Source organism: Gallinula chloropus (genome assembly GCF_964237585.1).
Source record: "Gallinula chloropus genome assembly, chromosome: 4".
Classification (NCBI taxonomy): domain Eukaryota; kingdom Metazoa; phylum Chordata; class Aves; order Gruiformes; family Rallidae; genus Gallinula; species Gallinula chloropus.
The window spans coordinates 65,610,850-65,636,900 of NC_140088.1; the positions used below are offsets into that span (position 1 = coordinate 65,610,850).

A 26,051-nucleotide genomic window follows, 5' to 3' on the forward strand; every position below is an offset into this window, starting at 1 on the left:
CTTACATTCTCTATACCAAGTTTAAATCGTAAGCAAACCACTATGCTTAGAGCTGCTCCTGAATAGACCACTGTCAGCCTGGCCCAGTATCACTTTCTGCATCTGTTAAGAAGTAATTTATATCCTATTTGTATAGTTTGTTTTGTTGGTTTTTTGGTTTTTGTTTTGTTTTGTTTTTTTAATATCTCTGTACTGCACTTTAGAGAAAAATATGGCTTTCAATCTTGAGTATCAATATGCAGAACCCTCACTACAGCTGAATGGATGAGACCTCATGCTTGTAGTGAGAAAGGAGCTCAGTAGTAGCGCCCTGAGCACTCCAATAAGCACTAATGACCATGAGCAGCCTCACCTGAAACCTCCACCCACACTCATGGCGCAAGGACTCTATTTAAGGTCAGGCTTCATCACTCTCCCCTTTTGGGTGAGGCTGGCTATTGAGATTGTGCCAGATACTTGCTGGGCTGTGAACTGACCTGTTCATCTCACCCTGCTGCTGCTTGCTTGTCTCTCATGCTGTGGTGCTTCATGCTACTGGTGATGCCAGTGCCTAGTTTGTGTGCTTACCACTGTCCTTCTGACACACCTTCTGCTAGGGAGGAACACTGCTTATGCTGTTCTCTGCTGCTCAGTAAGGCAACCCTATAGAAGACCTTTCTTCTTGGTCATGTTTGTAAGGCGCTAGGTGCCTTGCCATGCTCTGCTCTGACTGAATACACACTGGCAAGAGGGGGTGCTTTGCTGCTACAGTGGTGTGCTGGAAGGGATGGAGCCACAAGGCTTGTTTTTCTGACTAGCTGTTGGCAATGTTTAACTGCAAATATTATTGTTTAGTTAGTACTGCTAGTCTCTGTGTGATACTGGAAATTGTAAAGAACCTATGTGCCCTGAACAGAGAGGTGGTGTAAGTTACTTCATCATGCCTCTGCAGAACAGAAAAGATTTAAATCTTCTTTTCATTCTGCCAATTTTATGGGTCTCAAACTTGCATAGAGTTTTTCCTGGCTTCCAAAGAGGTAGTGAGAAGAGTACCTAATCTTGAAGTTTGTGCTTGAGAGCTGCATTTAATTTTCAGCAAATATTTATTCATGGAGTCTCTAATTTATACACACAGAAAAAGAGGCTATAGCTAGAGGAGACAGAACACAAAGGAAGCATCAAACAAAAGCACAGCCTTTTTATACCCAATTAAAAGAAAATATTATCCTAATGAAAATTCTCAAGGAAGTGGAGAGTGAGTGAGCAAGATCAGATCAAAGAGACTCAATAAGACCCCATTTTATATGAAACACATTATTCCTCAATTAAGCAATGTGTTGTGTGAGGGAGCACTACAGTGCTGGCAGCAGAAATACTGAGAGGTTCAGCCTGTTGGCTGTACTTAGCATCTTTCTTCCCAGCTTATCCTGCTGTTTTCTCAGGCATCATTTTCCAAGGAAAGCACTACTGATTTAATGTGAGTATACTGCTAGGATCACAGTAAGCAGAAGCAATCACTTAAGGATAGACACTGGTACTGTGTTGTGCTATTGTTTTTGTTTGAAATGGTGTAAATCTGTACTAATGCCAGTTAAGTAAATGGAACTAATCTGGTCTTAATTGTATTTTGATTTTCTCTGTAAGGAGCCCATAGCAAATACCGACTTTGAGTAAATATACATTTCCTTACTGGATTATGAAACACTATAGCAGAGCTACTACAATGGGAAGCAAAGGTTAGCAGCAAAGCATGACCCAGGAAGACTAACTTTAATTTCTCATATGCAAATATTGGTTTGGAAATATTTGCAAACTTACCAGCCCTACAACTGAAACAAAGTTTTAGCACTAACTTGCCAAGTCAAAAATGAAATATGTTTCAGTATGGGTAATATATGCCACTGAGAGAGGCTCTACTAATTTTGACCCACCCCCTCAGTAAGTACTACTAGACCAAACAGATATTTGTTCCGCTGTCAGAAAAACAATAATAATTTCTTCAGGATGCCTTCCAAACTGCAGCTGGGGGACATAGAGTTATAGCTCCAGCTTCATATTTAAAAAAAAAAAAACAACCCAAACCATCACCACTCTAAAAGCGTTTTCTTTCATGAAATCATTTAACAGCTTTTTAAATATTGTCTTTCCAAACTTCCTAATCTGGCACTGGTTATTTATAGAAACACTACGCTGACCTTGTTGGTTTGGGTTTTTTCTTCCCGTTAAACCTGTTTTGTTTTGGTGTCTCTTGGTCATAACAAGACTAACTGAATAATGAAGGCCTTGACTTCCCATCCCACCTGCTTTTCATTTTCTGTTTGTGCCTGTTTTGTCACCTCTCTTTAGGATTGGAATTCTGTGTTCAAGCTGTGGGCTAACTGTAAACTCATGCAGCAACAAGGAGTTGATTTACTGAAAGAGCAGTGATTTCTATTTCTTCTCTAGTCCTTCTCTAATAATTCTATGTATTTGAGTCACTAGTTTAATACAAAATTGGCATATTCAAGAAGCAAATCACAATGTCTCCAAGATATGCTGGTGATAGTTAATTTAGGTAGTTGTGCTGTCTATATAAGGCTCTCTATTTGTGCCAGACACTGCATTGCAAGACCCTTTTCTGACAATTAATTAGCTGGAAATTCAGTATGATATTTCCACAATTCTTTAAGACCATCTTTGAGCTTACTATGCAATAATATTGTATATAGCTCTCTATAACTGTCATCTCCCTATTCACTTACTTTTTCCCCTTATTAATAATATAATAAATATAATGTTTGTTACAGATTCATGGGGGATTCTGCTGATGAACTCTTTCTTGAAAAAGCTAGCTAGTCTTTCACCTCTCTAATATTTTATTAATCTGTAACAGGATCTAACCTGTTACTATGTGACAGATTGCTTCCCTCCTTCCCTCTCCTCCAGAAGATTTTGGTGAGTGAACTGGCCAAAAGCCTTTGAAAATCACCCCTTTATCTGCTTGCTTCCAATTCAGTAGATATGAAGCACAAATTCCCTGTACAAATCTGTCCTGAGCCATTATTTAGTTTGTTTTCTACTTAATTCTATTCTCTACTGCAGCATCTACCGTTGCCTGGTTTCTAAATCTGATTTCACAGTTGGTGATTTCTTGCAGTGCAAACTTGGCCTTGCACTTGCTAGCTCCTATGTCATGTGCTAGAGTGATCAACAGTTAAATCATTTTGTATGTGGCTTTCTTCTCTGGGTGGGTGGCTAGTGGTGTAGGCAAGTATGGAGCTGTGGCACATCATTGTCGTGTGTGGCTTTCACCTCTCAGCGCACCGCAAAACGCAGTCTCACATTATTGCTGGGGAAAGGGAGTAAGAGTAGAGATGTCCATTCATAAAGTGAAAGTTATGGTTGGTTAAAAGCCTTACTAAACAACCCTTTAAATTTTTTCATAGTCTGAAATATTGGTGTAGTTTAAGACCTGTCATTACCGCAGTCTGTAAGAACTTCTTTATACTTGGTGCCTCACATTCACAAAGAAAAGTTTAGGTTTGCAGTATAAATATATGTAGAGGTGGAGAAATCGTTGCCTGTTTTCTTTATTGTTAATGGGTAGCCTGAGAGTACACTGGCAGTCTGAGAGAAAACAAACTCAATTTTCGTAACTTAAGTGTATTGCTAAATTATGGGTTTAACTTCCCCTTCCAGTATCCCCATATTGTAGAAAATATTATCTGTAGTTTTAATTATATGTATCTTCTATCTCTTACAGGAACTGGTGTGCTTATGTTCATACCAGACTTTCACCTACAGTAGTAGTGGACAACCTGGAAACGTTCTCATCAGGCAGAGTGAAGCCTTGCACTCCACGTATTGGATCCTGTGCTCAGAGGTGTGTAGGACTAGGAAGAAAGAGTACTTGAAATACTTCAGTTATCACCAGCTGCATAATTAATGCAACCATTATTTTAGAATTTAAAAATGAAAACAGGAGGAAGCAGATTAGCATGCTTTCAGGTCTCATTTTAACATGTCCCTATAGCAAGTATAAAAGTTCATGAATGGGACATGTCCTTTAACTCCACAATACATGCTTGACATAGCTTCACTCTGGTACCTGCTGATCAGTTCAAAGTCTTCAAGTAAGCCCCGTGCCTGCTCCCCTCTTCTGGAGTATTGCAAGGAAAGGTGCACATGCACAAAGGTTTAAAGAACATATGGGAAAGAAAATCCTTTCTGTGCAGTTTTATGCTTTGTTGGAGCAAAAAGCTTCCCCTGAGAGGCATAAATAATTTTGTTGTTATCTCCCTGATGCATGTTTATTTCTGGAAGAGCTTTGGTCAGACAGTGAACTGAGAAAACTAATTGGCCCGGATAAAATTTGTAAATAATGAGCCTGTCAAATATGCAGTTTTTCCTTTGTGTTTTGGGTCCCTTGTTCTATTTTCTGAACATAAGCTTTCAGTAGTAAATGAAGTTGGGTTTTAATGCATGGGTCTAGAAAATGGTAAACTGAAACAGAAGTTGTAATGTATTTTCCCTTGAAAAATTTCAAAAGCCTCTTGTAAGTCAGGTTGACTGCTCTGAAAATTGTCCTCTAGGTGGTATGGCAGAACATGCTTAAAGCTTTGAGGTGACACCGGAAATAGTTTCCTTAGAATTTGGTGACTCTGAAATATAGTTGATGGTGTTGCAAAACTATGGAATGTACCCTGTGGTGGAGATGTTGTGCATGTGTACACACCCCCACCTCTTTTTACTTTTTCCTGATTCATTCTGGAAGATTCACAATAACTGCAATTTTTTTGGTAGGAAAATTAGCTCCTTGCGCTGCTCCAGAATAGGGGTGTCTCATACACGGTTCTGGGTCTTGTCTATGTGGAAAGGGTTTTTTTAAAATAGGTATTCCTGATTAACTCCTTTCATGAACACTTCATTTTTATGAGTGCTTTCAGGAATAGATTATGCAATGTGGAATAAGGTAGTTTTATCACTAAATAAGAACATCCATACAGCAAAAGAACTGAGAACCCTCTTGATTTCAGTTCACCTTAATCTTTATTGAGTTCTTGCTACTGAAAAAGTGATTTCTCGAAGGAAAGCTGGTTGGGGGCACGTACAAAGCTCCTGCCAGCTGCTATGAATTTTAATATGTATAATATTACATCCCTTGTGAAGGGGTGACAAGATTAACTACAGTGTAAAACAAGGTGTCATTTTTTAATTCATTGAGAGGATATTTTTTGGACTGACAGTCTTAAAATTTTTCACCCTTTCTGGAATTATTTAGATGACAATTGTTTGTCCAAAACAATTTTGTAACCATTTTATCATTGTGCTTTCTGAGATTGGAGATGTACTTCATGGCAGTGTTTAGCAACTAGCTAACTGTGCAAAATTCTTTTTATTCAAACTTTGCATTTAACATATTAAAAGAACAATTAGTGTTGCTCTGCTTAGTTTCTTCTGTATGCCCTTCTGCAGTCTGTTCCTCCCAAACTTACTTCTCTGTGACATTAAAAGAAGTGATGGGTATGGCCAGGTTATGCAGATTGTGTTGGAACACAGAAGTGAAATTGTCACTGCCTCTGCACTTCCATTCTTAAACCGTAATAACTGAGGCATCCCAATTCCATACGAACACCCTCCTTTCACTAACTTCCAGAGTGGAAATTTTTACACTTTATCAGATTAATGTTTGTATGATCTTGTTTAAAATAATCATAATGGAATGCTTCCAGTGTGCACTAAATGTGAACCAACACGGCATGTATTCATTGTGAATGCTTTTTTCACTGGTTTCACAGGAAACAGTATTTCACAATTGCTTTTTTGTCTTATTCTTTCCAGCTTAGTAAATATTAATTGTAATATCTTCCATAAAAGTTAGCAGTATTTGACTTCGGAATAAGAGATTCAGGAATAAGAGATTGAAGAGATTCTCTGAGAGTACTGAACAGACATGCCAGGTTCCTTTAAAACCCATGCAGATGATCTGAAGGTTGAAACATTAACACTGGGATTGCTATTGAAACACCAAACCCTACTAAGACTTCACTATGTTTCAGGCAGTTAATGAAAGGATACATTTGACATGTAAGATAACATAATGTACTTATATACAGGCATCTTACACCACTTGTTGGGCCACCTAAAATAAACTCACAATGGTATTGTTTTGCAGGTCCCAGGCAACAGCACAGCAAGCCTACAGAGTCAAACATAGAATAGTAACATCACTAGAGTGGAAGTGCTGTCCTGGGTACAGTGGACAAAACTGCCAGCCCAAAGGTGAGTAGAATTGTCAGGATTTGAAACTATTCACTTCAGCAAGCCTAAAGCAGTTCAATCTGGCTTGTGAGCCAATAGCTCTGCTGAAAATTAATACAATTCTTCCTGTTAATGTAAAACCATTAAAAATGCACAGCAAACTGAAATGCTTTGAGATGTGGACTCTTAGCTGCAAGTGAGTTTCCAGAGCAGATTTCTTCCACTCCAAATAAAACTCATAAAATCTTTTAAATTAGTATTTTGCTGCAATGCAGAGTTTGCATTCAATGCATCTCTACTTTTGACCTTTTAGTTATTGAGTATTGCAGTGCTGGTTATATTAAATCCAGGTCCTATATTGAATACTTGCTGTAAAATTAATCTACAGCACTGTGACTCTTGGCTTTCAGCTTCAGGCTCTAAGAATATATTTTAGACATGATATAATTTGTTTCAACTTTGTTTCTCTCTGAATTGAGTAGGACTTCTGTTGCTCACTTCAACAGTGCCTGAATTACACATGATCCCTGTGTAATTGTGCCCTTTTTTGAGGGAATAGTGTTTTACCTCTGCCCTGGTGATCAAAGATATATCAATGTACTGTAGTTTAACATCTGTATAATAGCTATTTCTTTGCTGCTGGCCTTAAACAAGCTGCCCTTGAAAAATAAGATATGGCATCAGCATACATATTTTAAATTAATGAATATTAGAAGAAAGGCCATTACATGTGGTAGGGAATTCAATCAGCAGTGGTAAAGTAGAGACTGTGATTAAAAATTAATGTGGAGGAATGAAGAGAAATCACTGTTCTTCACGTCCAGGGGGGAAATTTCAATGCTGAAGAGCCAGAACCTCAGCAGGCACAGAACTCTCTTCTGTGCAGCTGAGCATGGAGTCAGATATTAATGCAAGGCACACTCAGCAAGGCTGGCCAGTGAGCATGGATGAGATGTTTTAAAGGTTTGCTTTTAAAAAACGCAGACACTAGCAAAAAAAGATTAAAAATGCTTATTGAAGGGTGAGTCTACAGTTGATAAAATTGAAATGGCATCCAAACAACAGGGAAGCACTGACCAGGAAGAAAAAAAAAAAAAGCTGTATAACTCAATTTGTAGTGGCATCTGTGTAAAAACAAGAATAAAGGAATATGTTGTCAAGTGTTACAGAAGAGGGTTTGAAATTACATCTCCTGGGTTCTATTTTCAAACCTCTTCTGGCTTGCTGAATAACTTGGGGAAGTCACTTATAATCTGCATACCAAAGTTTACCCATCTAGAAAATTGAGATGACATTTATCTCACAGGGACACTGGGATATTTAATTAATTAATGCTGGTAGAAGTGCTTAAAGAGATTGGGATGAAAGGTGTTATGCCAGAAAGGCTCTTCCGTGCTTCTGGAATCCTGCCTCCCATGAGGAGCAGACCACCAGCACAACCCCTGCCTGTATTATTCAATTCCCAGGAAGGGATGTCAGCTAATGAACTCGAACAGTTGGGAGCCCGATAGCCCTGTCTTCAGGCACTCTTTCTGCCACGGTGGGGGGCGGGAGGGAAATTGTAAGCTCTGACTGGGGCTCTCTGGAGTCCCTGAGCTTGGCCTCCCTGCACTTGATCTGCTCAACAACAGAGCTGTTATTGAAGGGTTTCTGTGCCAAGGGAACTGGGGTATTCTGACAATATGTTTTAAATCCTGGGAAGGCGCTGTTGGTGTGATGTGGGTTACTTGTAGCAAATGCTAATTCAAAACACCTTCTGGTTTAGCTTCTATCTCAAACCAAGTGAAATCGTACACAACTATTTCAGTCTGGTAGTCTAGGCAGAAGGAAACACTTGTCACCATCTGATAGTTATTACTAGACATCTGTAAACCATATTTGGTAGTCTTGTAACTGCTTGGTTACCAATGCTTTTCAAGGTGATGTATTAGTGAGAAAGAGAAGAGTCCCTGGGAAGAGACATGTTTGGATTGCTATTTCTAATTTTACTTCCTATGTGGCAACACATGACTAAATTGGATAGGACATGGATCCTAGCTTATCACGAACAATGCCATTCTACAGTAAACTTTTTAAGACAGGAAAAATGTAGACGTAATTTCTGACAAGTGTCATGAAACAGCACAATATGGACAATTAAACAAACATCATTATCTTGATTTGGGAGTATCAAATGCTTAACTGGGGGCAAAATGTAAAAATTAAAGGACTTGTAAGTTGCAAGTTGCAAAGTTTGTGACATGTCAGCTGTACTAATCACAGCTTCTTTCTAACTTTGGGTCCTTAAGCTGGAGAAAATGTTGCATGTAGTAATGTCTGAGGGGAAGAAATCCCAGATTGCTCATGCACATGTGGACCCTGAACACTATATTGTGTGTCACAAATGATTTCAAGAGCTGGAAGACGCATCTTGAAATGTAGCTCACACTGTGTTCAAATTCAGCTTTGCTGTGGGGTGAGGCTAAGGTGACTTAATGTATATGGATTAATGTTCATCTTCCGTGGCTGTGAAGGAGAGCAAATGGCTGGTTCTCAGAGTTGCTGACAATGCCATAACCATTTTTAGCACTGAATTCTTGTGCAGGGTAGCGATGCCGTTTCTCCAGCAGATGGCTGTAAAACGTTCCACACAGGAGCGAGTGCTATCTGCTCTCCTCTGTGTGGGGTGAGCTGCAGACAAAAGGTAGCAATTCACCTTGAAACACAGGGAATTGGAGAAAACTACCAAATTCCCCACAGGGATTCCCCTTCAAGCCACTCCTGCTTCATCAAAGATATATTGAGAGAAAAAGATCCAATTTCCATAATTTTAATATTCCCTGAAATCATTTTGCATGCTGTGTTTAAAAATACATGGGACAATGAATTATACATCTAGGCCAAGGTATTCAGTGATAGGAGCCTAATGTTAAACTTCTATGTGTGCTACATGGTATTCAGAAGTGCCAAGAACCCTGAAGCTCCTGGAGTAGCTGGAAGAACTCCTTATTGCTCAGCATTTTGAATTGCTGCTTTTTTTGTTGCTGTTATTTTAAATGGCACCTATATGGTGGGTCTAAAAGTGTAATTTTTCTTTTATCTTTTTAGACTGAGCTTAATGTATCCATATTTTTTTTTAAAAGGTCTCAAATACAAATCATTTGATGGCAATTTCTAACCTAGAGAGTATTACATATATTAGAGTTTCAGTCCGGTGCTCCCATCACATCTGCTGCTGTTTAGCATCTAGGATGGGGAATCTCAGTAGTGGGACCAAGGAGCACAGAAGACTTCATCACCATATGATGTGTCAGAGTGGTTCCTTTGGAAAAGGACTACAACACACTGGAGGTGTAACGTAGGAGAAACTATGTTGACAGTCACTCTTCTGAATTTGCTTTACAAACCAAAACCCTGAATTTCTAATGCTGCCTGAGAGGTACCTTTCCTATACAGTGATGAAATTTAATAACTGTGGGATACGAGGTATTGCATCTGGGTGATTTTGTGTGTGTTCACACCACTGGCTACAATCGTTTCTGCTTTTAGAAACAGTGTAACATACTACTGGCTTGTTTCATTCCTGATTTGCTGTGAGAAAAGGATACTATGTCCTGGGTCTTACAGTGATTAAATTATCAGAAGAGTTTAGATCATTACTAAAGCAAGGACACACTGATAAATATATATCCTTGAAACTCTAGAAGTGAGTCAAACTAAAAGGGCTTGGGTATTCCACAGTGTGAAGCTGTGAGTGGGGCAGTTGGTTTAACAGGGAAGATGAAAGATAAGATGAATAGTATAAAAAAAAAAAAAAAATCTGGTGTCTGTAGCAGTAACTGACAGTGAATGCATTTACAGCAACAGAAAGATCTGTAAATGAAAGAATAAAAAGACATCGATCAGTGGTCTTTATCACAGGCAAGTAACTGATTCCCTTGTCATAGATTATATTGTCACATCACCAGCTGATAAATCCCGTGTAATGAATTGGGCTGAATGCAAGTATTAACTCTTGTCAATAACCATGCCACAGAAAGATAACAGAGGCTATTGAAATTATAAGTATTTGATGACTTTGTGTTTTTTATCAGCCAATTTCAACGAATCCTATGAAACTTTCAGTCCACAAGATAATTTCCTTTAAGGTCCTGACCTAATTGTTACTCACCACCACCTTAATTTACAACCGAAGACACCTTGTATCATCCTTAAATGTAATCTATTGATCCTCATATATACTGCTAAGAGGCTGATGAAACAGGGAATTTCTTGATTCAGCATTTTATTCTGTTGCCTTGGAAACTCACATTATGACTAGACTAGCTTTTAACATTTGAACTGGAAAATAATTTCACTATACTTAAGTTGTTCTGCTTGTACTGGACTAAAGATTGGAAATTACATCAGTGCCACAAGTGGCATTCATTAGATGTGCTCCAGCTGGAAGAACATCCACTTCAAAATATCTCATGAACTCAGCAGTCATAAAAATAGGGATGAATTTACACTAGCAAATTTACAAACTATTTCATCCATATTTAATATTTTGAAATTATAATGAAGTGAAAGTGACACAGTTTAGCCTAGTGGCTAGAGAAATAATTCAGGAATGTGGAAATCAGTTCAGTTGCCAATTCTGTCAGCTGTTCATCACCTTTTTGTGCGTGAAGGCATTTTGTGTTTCTGGACTTCAGTTTCCTCAACTATGATATTGAAATAATAATTATGTTAATCCAGTTTTTTTGCGAATTGTTTTGGGGTCTTTTGGCTGTGATGTAAATTAAACACAGAAAATCTCCATCTGCCATGACAAGAAGAAATATTTACAAACTTTTTGCTTCATGAAGTTTTCAAATGTATTTACTAATCAGAAACCTCAGATGACATCTGATGGAATTCAGAATTTAATTACATTTTGAAATGGTTTTTCCTTCTTAGGTGCTGCAACATTCTAATATCACCACTGTTTTTAGTGGGAAGATTTACATGGCTGAAGATTTGTGTAATCTGTCAAAAAAGTTTTAACAAATGTGACTGATTTTGTAGCTATAGAAAAAAACATAATTAATTTTACAGTTGACAATTTCTATGTTGTCTCAGTATTGATGTTTTTTATTGATCTAAAATCTTCCTCTAGAATTTTTGCCCTGGAGGCTTCAAAATTCTTTTTGTTATAGGGCAAGTTCTGATGTTTTAGTAATAGCACCAACCCCTGCCGGTCTCAGGAAGTCATTTATAAAGCCATTTGCTGTATTCCACAATGTGGCTTTGTGCTGTGTTATAGATGCACAAAGATTTAAGAAAAAAAAAACCCCAAACACCAAAAACCACTGCAGATGATTACATGTTGGTAAAGGTTTAGAATAGAGAGAAAGTATTTGTGTCAGAATCCTGATTGTCATGTTCAGTGTTTCATTCACACTCTTTCCTTTTTCTCCCTCTTATAGCTCAAGAGCAACCACCACTTATACACAGCAACCAGGCTGAAAGCAGCAGGACTGCCAGTGAGAGGACACCAGGAGCTCCTCAGGACCCTAGTGGGCCAGGTCAGCTGTTATAATTACTATCACCCCAGCCCAATCACTGACCATGTGACTCACTAAGATCCCTGCAAAAACAATTTGAGAAAAAGATCCCTGTCTGCCGAAGGCACCTGAAGGAAAGGTTATGGTTTCTAGCAGTCATGGTTCAGCAGTATGCTTCTCTAATAAAGATAAGCAGAAGAAACTGATCTTTAAAGGTACTAGTAACTTAGCATTTATGGAGTGTCTTGGGACTAGATTCAAACTAGAAAATTCATTCTGCATAGACATATTTAAGGTGTTGTATTACTGAGTAAAACAGATGAATTAACAGAAAAAATAGAGGGGAAAACTCCCAAAACAAAACCAACTCAGCCAGAACCCCCCCCAAATCTAGGAACAGTATAGAACAGCATTGGTCATAAAAGAAAATGTAGTGATGTTACTTGAATTGCCTGAATACAGGATTATCATTATATATCTTCTTGTAAAAGTTGGTGCTTTATTCAAAATCAGTACAAGGATGCACCAAAGTTTAGCAAGGGCAGCTTAGGTGTTGTTTTTAAGCTACCCCACCTAGGATGATCAGATGACTAAGCAACACAGGGACAGTTACAGCTTTCTACCATGGATGTTTGAGACTGTTTCTTATTGCACTGTTCATATCCTCGCTACTTCTTCAGCCTATCTAAACCATTTTATTTTGGAATATAATGCCAGTGTTTTCTTACAAGGTTATGTATAGATGTCAGCACTGTAAGAGATAGTTAGTAAAAATAATGCTTTCATTTAAATAGTGAGCTACATTGAAAATCTACCTTAGGTGACTGCTGCATGAAAAGCTTCTTCATCTCTTAGTTCCTGGAACTGTTGGGTGTGCTCATTTCTCCTTATATTTATTTTCCATTACCATATGCATGATTTAAAGTTTACCAGCACAAAGGTTCCAGAAAATTAATTTCGTGTTTGTCTGCAGAAGTATTTATGGGGATAGAATTTTATTCACTCTAGGTGTGTTTGCACCATCACTGAACTGGGAGTAGAAACAATCCTGCTTTATCAGATCATTTCAATTAACCACAGTTTGAATATTAACTGTTCACTCTAAAGAAACATGAAAAGGTATCAATGATTTAGAGTTATTCAAGTAGTTGGCAGACTATGCTATATTCCAGTCTGTACCACCTGAAGGAAGATGTATATGCCTTTGAGGGTATAGAGTTGTTGATAAAGCAGAACTATTTAGAAAGTCTGCCTACTTGGAGAACTGCTGACAATCTGCATATCTAGGGGGAAGTTTTTTTACAGAGAGACTGGTGAGGTGCTGGAACAGGCTGCCCAGAGAGGTGGTGGATGCCCCATCCCTGGAGGTGTTCGAGGCCAGGTTGGATGTGGCTCTGGGCAACCTTGTGTAGATCCAGGCTGGAGGTTGGTGTCCCTGCCTGTGGCAGGGGGGTTGGAGCTCTATGATCCTTGGGGTCCCTTCCAACCCAAGCAATTCTATGATTCTATTATCTTGTTCAAATAACAGCAAAAGAAATATGTGAAATATACTTGAATAAGGAAGTTGTTTAAAAAAATTATTCTCTGCTTATGATATACTTGCTAGCAGTGAGCGAGACTGCACTTTCAGGTAAACCTTTGATGGCAAATTATACACAAATTGTGTTGCAGCAGTCTCTAAATACTGTCAGATGAGCTTGTGGTTTACATGGTGAGGAGCCAGAAGATGGACAAGATGTAAAAGTCTACAAAGGAGGCATGTTCCTTGAGCCTTCTTACTACTTTCCCTTTCCTTATAATTTGTTGATGCTTTGATTATGGGTGTTTACATTGGCTTTTTGTGTAATCATGAGCTGTTACACACTATGTTTTTGTCACTCACACAGTTGGCCTATATCCACAAACATTTTATGGAACCAGATAATAAGGAAAGTTCTGTGCTCAGGTCTGTATTATGCAATTGTCAATAGACTGTTCTGGTGTTGGGATATTCCTGCATGCTGGGAGAACAGGATGTTGGAGTTCGGACTGCCACAGGGTTTTATGGAGACAGTACACCTGGATATGTTTATATCCATATGTGTGTTTTAATTTAAATCACAATAGACAGCAAATACAAAAATTAGAAAGCATAGGCAGGAAAGGAAAAAACTGATTCTGGCATGGAGATAGAGAAAGGTATTTTCAAATGAGAGTTAGAAAGGAGAAAGCTGTTTCCCCTTGGTGATATTGTGTGAACAACCAAGGTTCCCATTGCTGGAGAGAGGAGATTGTTGTCTAGCAAAGCAGATGAGAAAAAGTGAGCTTGATCAATATAGCATTAAAACATGCCACTGGTTTTAGTGGGAATTCTGCTCTGAAAAATAATTCTGAAATTAGAATCTCAGAGCTCCAGGCTAATTGCTTTTTAGTTATTTTAAAATCAAATGGGACTATTTTAGGAGGAGGAGAGAGAGACCTGTTTTGGCTGCCATGACCTGGGGCAGACTGCTCTGGTCTGTCATTCCACCAGCAGCTGCCAGGACTCTGCAAGCCAGATTTCCAGCTCCCACTATGCAGCAATGCCACTTAAAAACCTCACCTTCAGGTTCAGCTATGCAGGTTGTCTTCCCCTTCAGTAGGAACTAATAGAAACCAAACTGGGGAAAGCATTGCACCCTGCAGATTAATTATCTGTTTGGGCTCAGGACTTTGCATAAGGCAACCATGAATGCAAATCACTTTCTCATAGCAACAATTTGAACCAGGAGCAGAAGCATCTAGACCTGTCAGAGTAATATTATGATGAAGAGTATTCAAAGAAGATCCAGCAGTGGCTTCTCTCCATGGTGTCACTGGGGAGAATTGCCAGCCTCTAAACTAGGTAGTTCAGTTATAAACACAATTATGTGCCTGCAAGTAGACACCACAGACAAAGTAAGCAGCTGGAGATGCTAACATCTGAACCTAAAGCAGCCAGGCTTATTCAACAGGCTCTCCCAATTATGAATATTACATCTGACATGACTCTACAGGAGAGCATTCTTATGGGTGTTGGCATGCTTCATCTGTACTGTCTTGGGTACATTTAGTGCATTTCCTGGATTTACCTAAATGATATCAGGTTAGATAGGATGTATTTATTTTTTATAGACTGGTTTTGAAGAATAAATGTTGAGTCAGTAGAATATGCCCTTTTATGTAAAACTTGTGTGAGGAGTCTTTAGGTCCCTGTGCTTCTACTTGATTTCTGATTATAACTGTTTGCTACCATGGGACTAGATACTTCTGCCATAATGAAAAGTGACACAAGATCAATAGCAATACTGTAAATTTACACTAGCAAGTATTTGTATGTACTGTTAAAGAATCTCTTGCATAGCAGTTTATTAAGTCACAGTGTGGCCTGGGTTGTGTAGGGTAGTACATCATGTGTCTAAGGCAGGCCATTTAGGCTGAAGTGTTGAAGGAACAAAAAAGATGCTGTATCTTTGCCTACGGGAATGAAAGCATTTAATTTCATCAGTATCTTCTGAAAATCCCAGACTAAGTATTGTTCCTGTCAGGAACTGAAGTCTGTGGAGTCTTGATTTGCAATACCAAGGCCTTTTAACTACTACCTATCTTAAAACACCAATCTAGGCCTTTTACATCTGAAGAGACTCCAAGCATCAGGAACAATTGGGGCAGGCTTGAAAATAAACCTGACTTCACAGGTTGGGCATCTTTTTTTTTTTTTTTTTAACCACAGACTAATGGTTATTCCAAAGTATTTATCTAATAGCTGGTTTTCTTTGCTGCTGTGTTGAATAAGTCCTTATTTTGACTCCAACACTGAAAAGATGATGTGTTTCTTCAGACACAAGTCTTGCAAATTCATGAAGTTGTTACAAACGGTAAGTAAAAATCAGTGCTTTTGTGATTGTGTTAAAGGAGACAGACTAAATGAGAGCTAACTGAATACACTATAGGGTGCTAGGTGGAGGAAGAATGGCATTATGCTGATTAAAATATGCTAACCATTCAAAATACTCTTGTAGAATTATAAATATTTTATAATGAATACAGATGTTTCAGTAATTAGTTACTGCTATGCTGCTGAATGTCACTAATATGTGATACATGATAAAAATCAAGATGATTCACTCAAGACTAAAAATTCAGAAACTTTTCACCCTTTTCCAGCTAATGTCTCTCAAGTGTGTTTTCTCAATCTTTTAACACTACTTTTTTTTTTCTCTCATTTTGTTCTCTGACCAAGCACTTACACAAAAAATGACTGAGAAGATTAGCAGCCAGGAGATGAAGCTGACTTTTCTCCAGAAGAAGGTTGACAGCATTGCTGCTGCAATGAATGATGTGAGCAAGACTCTTTCTTCTCTGGAAGGCAAAATCAATGAAGATAAGGGCAGAGACTTCCAGTCTTTTCTAAAAGGTAAGAAAAATAAATGAATGTAATCACTCACCCAGTTAAAGGTGCCAGAAAAAAATAAATGCTAAAAACATTCATAGCCTGTCCTATTTCATTGCTGTACATTTATAGGGAGAACTCTTTTTGTTTTCTTAGCTTCATTTCATAACGGAGGGATTTGTTTATTTCAATAGTTGTTCTGGTGTGGCAAAAAATTTATGTTCTTGGTCACTACATCATCGTGGTAACTTAAGCCACTATGAAGACATTTTCATTTACTTAGAACTTTTGCAAATACTCCTATCTCTGCTGCTTGTTTATCTGACAGGTGCTAAAGGACATAGTATTTGCTTTGCTACCAAGTCTAAACAACATTTTTAATGCATAATTCACATATGCAGGGAAAATGTATAAGGAATTCTGTGGTGGTTGTATTTATAACCTTGCAAACATCCTGCTGAATGATTTGCCTCTGATCATATTACACTACCTTTGATAAATATCTGTATTTATGTTTGGTATATGAGAAATACATGGCCAGGGATCGGGAGGTTAGACAGACCCTTGCCAGCACAATTATGCAGCCATTCTTTGTGGATTTTGCAGCAAGACCTATGCTACCCACCTAAAAATGGTGCTTAACAAACAGATTGGGACTGAAGCTTTCAGTTGCTTCATATGCAATATTTTCCCCATTTTTCAAGAATTTTTCCCAAACTGTTTGTGTTACAAACTTTAGAATCCAGAGGACTTTTCTATTGTTTGAAAATAGAATGAGGGAGCTGGACGTTCTTATCTGGAGATAAAATGAACTGAAACAAGTGCTTTTGTGTGTGTCTCAAATTCACCATGTGATCCCACTTATTGTATTTTCAGCCTTCCTCTGTCTCCTGAGTTGCTCGTGCCACATGCTAGATGGCTCTCTTGTACCCTGGATCGAGTTCATCCCATCTCTTGCTCAGTGACCTGCTTTCACCTCTCCATATATTGCTAGATGGCATTCTTGACCCTTGGGCATACATTTAATTTGTCTTTGAATATTTCCCATTTCCCTTCTGCTTTCTTTCAATTCTTTTTTTTTTTTTTTGTATTCCACTCATTCTAGCTGTCATTTTCGTTCTAGTCCAAGAGGTCTTCCACTGCATCCTGTGCTCCTGCTTCTCCATTCCCTATCTATTTTTAAGGGTCTAAGTCCTAATTAAAATGTGCAATACAAAACAACCCCCAAAACATTATTTCACACTTCTTCGCAAATATGTTTCAAGCCTTTGTTGTTTTTACCTGCAATGCTCTAAATTTTACCTGCTTAGATGAAATATCCAGTTGCTGGCCCTTTTTTGATTTATGTTCTCAATCTACCTCCTAATCAAATAGTTCTAATGAAAATGCTGCTATCAACTACTGTCCTTGACTGTAATTATGGGCACTCCAATACAGGTTGTTCTTGACTTGTACATAGGTAAGCAACAGGAATGAGGGGAGAGGGAGAGAGAAGAAGGTTAGTGTTTCTGTGTAATGTCAAAAGACAATTACAGTTTTTATCCAAGGGATCAGTCCAACATGCAAAAGCATCCTAAAGTAGCAGGAGCTGGAAGGAAGCTTCCATGCTGTCCTCTAACTTGGTACAGATGCATGGTATAGGCACATCAGACTTCATAAAATTCCTTTTAGAAACCCACCTGAAGCAAAACATGACTTTCACCACTACTACTGCCACCCTGAAGTAATGTTCTTTCAAAGCACAGTTACGTCTGTAGTTGCATTGTGCTATTCAGACTTCTTTCTTCTTTCCCTGCTTTTCCGTTTTCTTCCCATGGTGCCCAGGTCCTTTGCTCATACCCATTAATCATCTTTTTTTTCTTATTACAGAAGTTGTAGTGGCTGCCTGGCTTTGCATCTGTATTTTTAGGGGTGAGGACTGTTTCTGTTAACAAACAATTCAATACAGATCACAAAGTCTTTATTTCTTGGTTTCATCTGTAAATAGACTAGGGTCCCACAAACCTGTCCTTTGTTGATACAGGACTGCACTCTGGAGGAACTCTAAGTTTCTGTAATTTGCTTAGTGAAACCTGTTGTGCCTTCTTTAAATCATTTTCCGTACTCAGGAGACTGCTCCTACTTCTTACTTAAGATAATTTTATGTTCTCCTTTAATAAACTCTGCTTAGTTCTTGCTATTCTCACTCCTTTCACTTCAAGTGAAAGTAGTCATATCAAATTTTTTTTATAGACTCCTTTCCTCTTCATTATTAAAATATACACTCCTTTAAAAATTAACACACCAATGGAATGTTAATCACTTCCAAGTCAGAAATATCTTTTACAGATGGATATGTAAGCTTAACTCAGTCTCATGTGCACATACATTTATTTTGCACGTTATTCTTCAAAGAAATGAAACTGCAAAGGGAGTATATGTTGACACAAAGTAATTACACACTTGGATTTCAGCCAGAGAGTTAAAATTTACAATCTCATGAAAAGTGCAAGAGATCTTTAATGTTCACGTAGTTTGGACCTTTCTGCTTTAAAATGAGCAACAGAGAAATTGTTACGTCCATGTATGTACTCATGTGTATTCTCAGCCCAAGCTTAAGAATGTTCTCAATTGTCACCTACAATAGAAGTTTCCATCAGTTCTTTCCATGGAAAAGTGTGGTCCCATAGCCCCTGGCGAATTCTGGAGTAGCACTTGCTTATTAAGTACCTAGCTGATGTAACCAGCAAGTAAGGGAGAGAATCTTGAAGCTGTCTGTTTTATAAGTTTCCACACCCTTGATAACAAAAATGCCTGAAAGGCAGTGCTGAGCTTCATAGAGCACCTGTGATCCGGCTAGAGTAGGAATGGGAGATAGCAATTCTGGCAGCTTATTGACTGTCATAGAAAGGAAAAGATCTCTTGGAACAGGATGATCTACTAAGATTTGTTGCTGAGATGAAGAAATTTAATTCCTCACAGAGGATGTAGAGTAACCTCAGTTCTTTCCACGGCCACTGAACTTTTCTTCATAGTTCATTGTGTCTCTCAAAGCACAGAACATTTTTCAGCATCATAATCTGACCAGTTACAACAGTTGCTCTACATGCCTGTTATTTCACTCTACATTCGTATCTTGGTTCTGCTGCCAGGACATCTTTATTCACGGGCATCTTACCTTGCTTTTTCTCCTTCACTGACAAAGCTGTGTCTAAGTATGCATGTTGAGGTGCACATTTATGGGTATGCATCTGTCTACTCATTTACTTGCTGCTCAGGCAATCAGAAGTAAAGTGATAAAGACAATCTCAGTATTACCTCTTCGTTATTTTTATACTTTGTGTAAAAACTGCAGTGGCATCTGTGACCACAGTTGACGGTACTTGAGTTTCTTGCTCAGGAAACTTCATGCTATATTTCTGAAGTGCCTCTTTTCTAATATAGCTAACATGGACTTGCCTATTATATCCTGCCTTGCAAAAGCCCACCATCTGAACAAGTGACAGGTTTCTCACCTAAGCCTCAGAAGTATTTACTGTCCATTTTACCAGACATTGCAAAGACTGAGACTCATTTATAGCTCATAAAAAGCAAATATCTACTGCTTTATCTCTGTTTCCAGTTGGAAATACATGAACAATTCAGATGGATCTCCTGAACAGAAAAAATACTGTGCTTCTCTCTAGCTTGCTGAAAAAAATTTTTATTTTGAATCCTTTTGCACCCCTGGAGCCCAAAGTTGCATTGGGATTCATGGGTCTAATTTCCTGCCATTTTACTACTCTTGCTGAGAATGTGCTTTCAAATAAGAACATACCTTGCTGTTTAGAGATGAAGCAATAAAATCCAGGTTACAGGAGTAATTAAGAGGAAAACAGATGAAAGCAACAGAGATGTTCTGCTTTATCAATACAGTTTTAATCAGAGAACCAATGGTTCATCAAGGTATTGTAGAGGTTGAAGGGTTTAACTGTTCTATTACAGGCTGGCTTCAATGTTCACAGGGATTAGAAAAAATGTGCAAATAATGTTTCAGTATTTTAGCATTTGGAGAACAAATTTAAAAAATCCTTTTAATCTCACATCAGAACAGTATTGCTCTAATTAATTAAAATATCTTATGCAGCACTCTTGTTGAACGTTATTTTATGACTGTCTTAACCCATCTAAGACTATGTAGGGGATGTATTTTGATTGTAATCACAGGAGCAGAATCACTCCACACTCACCTCTCCCTAGTGCATTTCAGGCTCAGTACCCCTAGGAGCTATTTAAAGAGTTGTAGTATGCAAGACTAACTAAAGGTTTGTACCTTTAAAATGTCTGCCTTTCACAGCAGGTGTCATGTTTCTAACTTCAGATATTCAATAAGGTGATTCTTATTTTGCTTCTTTCTCACTATAGTGTGCTGTGTGATCACTTGTGACACAATAGGAAGGTAACAATCTGCTTTTACTCCTTGACCAGAATGTCGATAAAATAGATGGTTTTGGTTTACTTTCCTAGTGGAGAAAGGACACATAAGAAAGCCACAAAAGCACCCAGACCTCATCATTTCAGTGCTCAGAAACAGCTTACATAGGAGATAAAAATTGGTACCATATATGCAGCATCTGAGTTTGCCCTTTCAAAAGAATAGCAAAATTCCCATTGATTTCAGTAGAAACAGGGATGAGTCTTCAAAAACTATTTGCCATCTTCTACATTCCTCAGGTCTGTGGGTGCTAAAGTTCAGGCGGGGTTGTGTTTCACTTCCGTACAGCACACTGTTCACACTGTGGGAAAAACTTAGATGTTGCTAACACAATTGATTGTTTCCATATTTCTCCTTTTGCCCAAAGGTCTCAAATCCAGAAGTGTTAATGAATTGGTCAAAGACATTGTCAGAGAAGAGTTTAAAGTATTTCAAGGTGAAATGCAAGAGAGCATTGCTCAAATTTTCAAGACTGTGTCTAGTTTGTCAGATGATCTTGAAAATACAAAACAATTAGTCAAGCGCCTAAATGAAACCCAACAGAAGTTTGCTCAGGAGAGAGACAGTGGGCCAACAAAACTTGATATTCTGGAGCTCAAGAGTCACATGGTGCAGATGAAAGAGGAAATGACTCTCACTTGTGAAAAGCCTATGAAAGCTTTACAGAAAAAGCAGAAATCCTTGGAAGATAACTTGGAGCATCAACAGTCAAGAAGTGTAATTTATTATGAATCTTTAAATAGGAGTCTTACTGAATTGAAAGATGTTCATGAGCAATTGTTATCAGCTGAACAGTCTTCAAGCCAAAACATCCCTTCAGCAAATAAAGTCTCAGAGTACAATGTTACTGAGTACATGTTCACACTGCATGAGAAGGTAAAGAAACAAGGCATGATGGTGCTGCAGATCTATGATGACCTAAGAGTCCAGGATAGCAAGATCAGCAATCTCAGTGTCATGCTGGAAGTTCAGAGAGACTCTGTTCTGGGAGTCTGTGATGACATGTTGTCAGAGAGCAGAAGGGATTTCCAAATGCAGCTGGCAGCAGCCCAAGAGAATGTGCTTGTCCTAAATAAAAGTTTCTCTGACCTGGTTCTTCCACTGGACAGTAAGATGGACAAAATGAATGAGCAAATTAATGATTTGTGCTATGATATGGAGATCCTGCAACCCTTGATTGAACAAGGGGTACCTTTTAGTCTGACTTCAGAGTATGAGCAACAAATTCAAGCTGAAGAAGTCAAGGAAAAGCTTGAAAACCTCACAACTGTCATTAGCAGAATGAGTTCTGCAATCAAGGAGCTATCTAAAACGCAGGAAGGACTTAAAAATGAGTCTCAGACTTATCAGGAGCTGTTTGAGAGTCGTCTTAATGAATGCTCCATAGAAATAGAAGATGGGTTAAACAAGACCATGATAGTAATAAACAGTGCTATTGATTCTATCCAAGATAACTATGTATTGAAAGATACATTAGGTGCTCTAAGAACTGGGATGGAAGTCTGCTGTGGCAGAACTGAGAAAATGGATAGCCTTCTGGCTTTCATTCCTCACTTCCAACAGTTGAATGAATCCCTCCAGACACTCCTTACTGGCAAGAAGTATGAATTCACTTCACAAGTAGCTCCATCACCTCCTGATCTTCCATATGAGAAGTCTGATAAAAAAATCCTTTACAATTTCAGAAGACTTTTCTACATTTTAAATGAAACATCATCAAAAGTTGACAAACAACAGCAAGATATCAGCCACTTGGAAGAAAAGCTATTTGACTATGTGGAGGGATCAAAGGACCACGAGGCTCGCCTGGAGAATGTGGAGTCAAAAATTTCCAAGTTTTTGGCAAACAATTGTGTCTCACTGAAAAAAAACAAAGCTGCCTCAACAGAGAAAGACCAAGTGGTCTCCCTTCAGCTCCAGACACTGAGTTCCAGGGTCAGGGCCCTGGAAGCCAAGTCAATCCGCTTCTCAAACAGCATTCCGCTTCTTAACAAGACAGCCCACGAGGCCTGGGGACTATGTCAGGATGCCAACAGCAGCATCCAAAGAGTGAATGCGAGTATACCTGTGCTAATCAAGCTTGCTCAGCCAGATATCCCTCTGCTGCAGAGAGGCCTCAAAGAACTCATCGAATCTGTGCTTGAAATAAAAGCAGGAATTATTTTGACAAATTTAACCCACCATGTTGACGTATTGGTGGCAAGTGCAATGAACAACATCACCAAACTTCAGAAACAAGTGAAGCCAGTTATGAAGAAAGCAGCCCCAGTGAAAAAAGGGGCAGCAAACATCACCATGAACCTGGCAAGCCGAAGTCAGAGAAACACTGATAATACTATAGATCCAGGTAAGACATTTTACTCTACAGAGTCTTGCTAATCAAGGCTTATGTAGCTATTGTGATGAACTGAAGTGGCAGAACTTGACTGAGGATGAATAAAAAGTCCAAAGACTGCCATAAAAAGTATTTTGCTGGAACCTGAGGTTACTCTAGTCTCCTTCTTAGAAGAGAATTTACTTTTCTTATACAGAGACTCTGTACTAAGGTATCCAGAAGGTCCGTTTAATTTTCCTTAAATTGACATCTCATCATTTTAAGATACATGTGCATGTATGCTCACTCAGCTGAAAACCTGGTCTTTGAAACAGAGCTGGCAATTTAGACAAAATCTAAACTGCAAGAATTTTGTGCCTGCATCTCAAGTAGCAATTTCAGTAGAAAAACGTGCAAGCTGGGAGAGGAATATGGAGTTGCATCAGTTCTTTGCAGTGTCAGAGGGGATGAAAATTATCAAAAACCTGAAGCAAGTTAATACACCAAATGACTGTAATGAGGCTTTTGCCAGCTCCTTCAGCACTTCAGTGAGTTTATTAGTGCAGTTAGAATTACAACAGTATGTTCTTGCAGAATCAGGAGCCCAGCCAATAAAGTAGGTTTGACTTGAGTCCATCTGGAGAACAGCTGAGCTGAATAGGAGCTGTCCTTCAAAAAAAGGACATGTTGAATGGGATTCATTTCTGAACTTAAATTCAAATGCCATCGTAAGAAATGAGTTCATATGGATGAATTCACAGAAATACAAGCTCTGAGTTATCGCTTGGAATCAGACTTGAGTGAAAATTGCTAGCACAAGCTAATGTTTTATGGCGATACCATTTCATGGAAAGCACAGAAAAAAGAGGTTTGGTTAAGTAATTAGAAATCCTCAGAGGACTCTAATCCACACTCAGATAAGTGAGGCAGATTCCTAAATGACAGATAGACGCTTTTGAAGACTCAGACTTCATTTTTTTGCTGTAAAACTTGAACGTTTCTGCAATATTTGGTCCCTATTATAAGCAGAGGCAGGGGTAGTAAAAGCTGCCACTCCTCTTCATGTACTAAGACCGTGGGAATTTTCCTTTCCCTCTCCATGCCTCTTCACTCCCTTTCCCACCCTCTCTCCTTTGCTTCCTCCTGTTCTAGGTACAGTGCTTTTCAGTAATCAATGAAAAGGATCCTTTTTAAAGCCTCAACCACATGAGTAGCTTGGCTTCTGCTGAAAGCCACCCCCAGTGAAGGATTTCAGTCCTTCTTTTATCTTTTCAGGTAGAGAGGACACAGCTATTTGTACAGGGTCACACCTCAAAATGCACTGAAATTTGAAATATTCTTGCTCTCAAGTAATTTGATAATTTTGATAATAAAAATTGTGATTCTTTCTCAGTCATTTCTGTTTTCTGCCTGTTCCTGTTACTGCTTAGGATGGAAATTCAAGTAGAACTGAGGTAAAAGGAGGTGTGATGCCTTTGATCCTTCTAGAGTCTTCTACTTTGTTGGAAAATGTCATGAGTAGGACCTGCCTGGAGCAAAGGAAGCTTCCACCTGCTCTGTTTTTTACTCCCCATTAATGAGTCAATGTCTTTCCTATTTATTATTTATCTCATGCTGAATTTTAACAAATAGCTTGCTTAATAACATCAGCTATGTGCTTGCTTTTTCAGAAAGCACAGATCTTTGCAGATGTTGAAAAAGCACATTTTTAAGCAAGGCTTCCATGTAGCAATGTTCATACAGTCTTTTCCATCAGTGACAAGCTTTTGCACTCAATGATATGTGATGCCTAGCAATTGCATTTTTGAAAGTTAATTAGTATAATGGTCTTACTACTTCAACAAGTATCCATCTTCTGCCTGGGTAGATTTTATTTCTCCAAGAAAGCTTTTTCTAAGTTCCAGGAGATAATCTGGAGGTATGTGCTGACTTGACTACTATTTCTAGAAGAAATCCAAAGGCATAACTGGCTAATTACAAAATTTATTTAATCTTAAATCATATTTTTCTATTTAAAATATTAGCATAATATGGAAAAGCCAATGACAATCTGTATTGATTCTAACATATCCAATATTTGATCCTACTCTAAGAGATTGGGATTTCTAACGTGTTCTGGATTTGGCCCTGGGATAATGCTTTCCTCAGTAGGCATTTGAAATTAATGGGAAACAATGTGAGTTTGCATTACATATTTAGGGCCATACAGGTTTAGATACTTCCCGTGTTGTGGAATGAACAAAGGAAAAGGTTATGTCAGCTAATGGCTGCAATCTGTGTATGAAGGATGAAAAATCTACCTGATAGTAACTGTAATAGCAACCTGGGGTCACTAAAAATGGCACGGTCTTAAGACAGCTTCAAGTAGTTAACACAGAGAAGATAACAGCCTCTAAAAAAAAAAAAAAACCCAATAAACTCTTTGTTAGACTTGGTTATGGATTATGTCTGGTCCTACTTACCAATGCAGTGTTCTACTGCAGAAATGTGTGGTGCAGCACGAGGGCATTTTAGATTGGTTCCCATTTTCCTGTTGCCATTCAGTGCTCTGTTCCCTAGAGAACCTAGAGGCTTCTGTGCTTTTCCAAGGTAAACGCATTCTCTTGTTGCATGTCTTGCACTAGTTGTGGTTTAGCATTAATTCAGATTACGCCACCCTCCCATGAACGTGAATAACTGAGAGAGCAACTGTGTTGTTTGTATTTAAAACAATGCATCAGTGTGAGAGAGGTAATTTCTTTTCAATCATGTTTTCTCTATGTCTTCTGGTTTTGTTTTCATGTGAATTCCATTGTTGCTTTATCATTCAAGCCTGCAGTGAAATTAATTTATAAATATTTGGCATCTTGTGTTTTAGTTGCACAGGTTTTGATAGTTATTCTGGCTCAGTTTGATGACATAATTCAATTTTGTGTATTTACTCTTTAGACTAATGGGTAGATAGAACCATGCTTTGGGGGGGTTCATTTAATATAGTGATCCTGAAATCATGGCACTGGAAACATTAGATACCTCTACTTACCAGAGAAGCAGAGTTGCTGGAGTCCAAGTAGTTCAGATCACTCCTGACAGTCTTTGCACACACAAAACTGGGGTTCCTCAGCTGTTCCTCTGCTCCTTACTTTTTGCCTAAGAGCCCTGCACACAAATCTTTGTGGTTTTTTGCAC

The 26,051-nt window shown here is 38.5% G+C and overlaps 1 protein-coding gene across 1 annotated transcript in view; it reads left to right on the plus strand.

Moving 5' to 3' along the window:
- The window catches only part of MMRN1 (multimerin 1), a 44,808-nt gene that overhangs the window by 13,353 nt on the left and 5,404 nt on the right, over nucleotides 1-26,051 (plus strand). Inside the window, exons 2-6 of the mRNA XM_084263084.1 lie at nucleotides 3,722-3,841; nucleotides 6,134-6,240; nucleotides 11,649-11,747; nucleotides 15,967-16,140; nucleotides 20,937-22,916. Of these exons, the coding sequence (XP_084119210.1) occupies nucleotides 3,722-3,841; nucleotides 6,134-6,240; nucleotides 11,649-11,747; nucleotides 15,967-16,140; nucleotides 20,937-22,916 (2,480 nt within the window). The remainder of the gene's footprint in view (nucleotides 1-3,721; nucleotides 3,842-6,133; nucleotides 6,241-11,648; nucleotides 11,748-15,966; nucleotides 16,141-20,936; nucleotides 22,917-26,051) is intronic.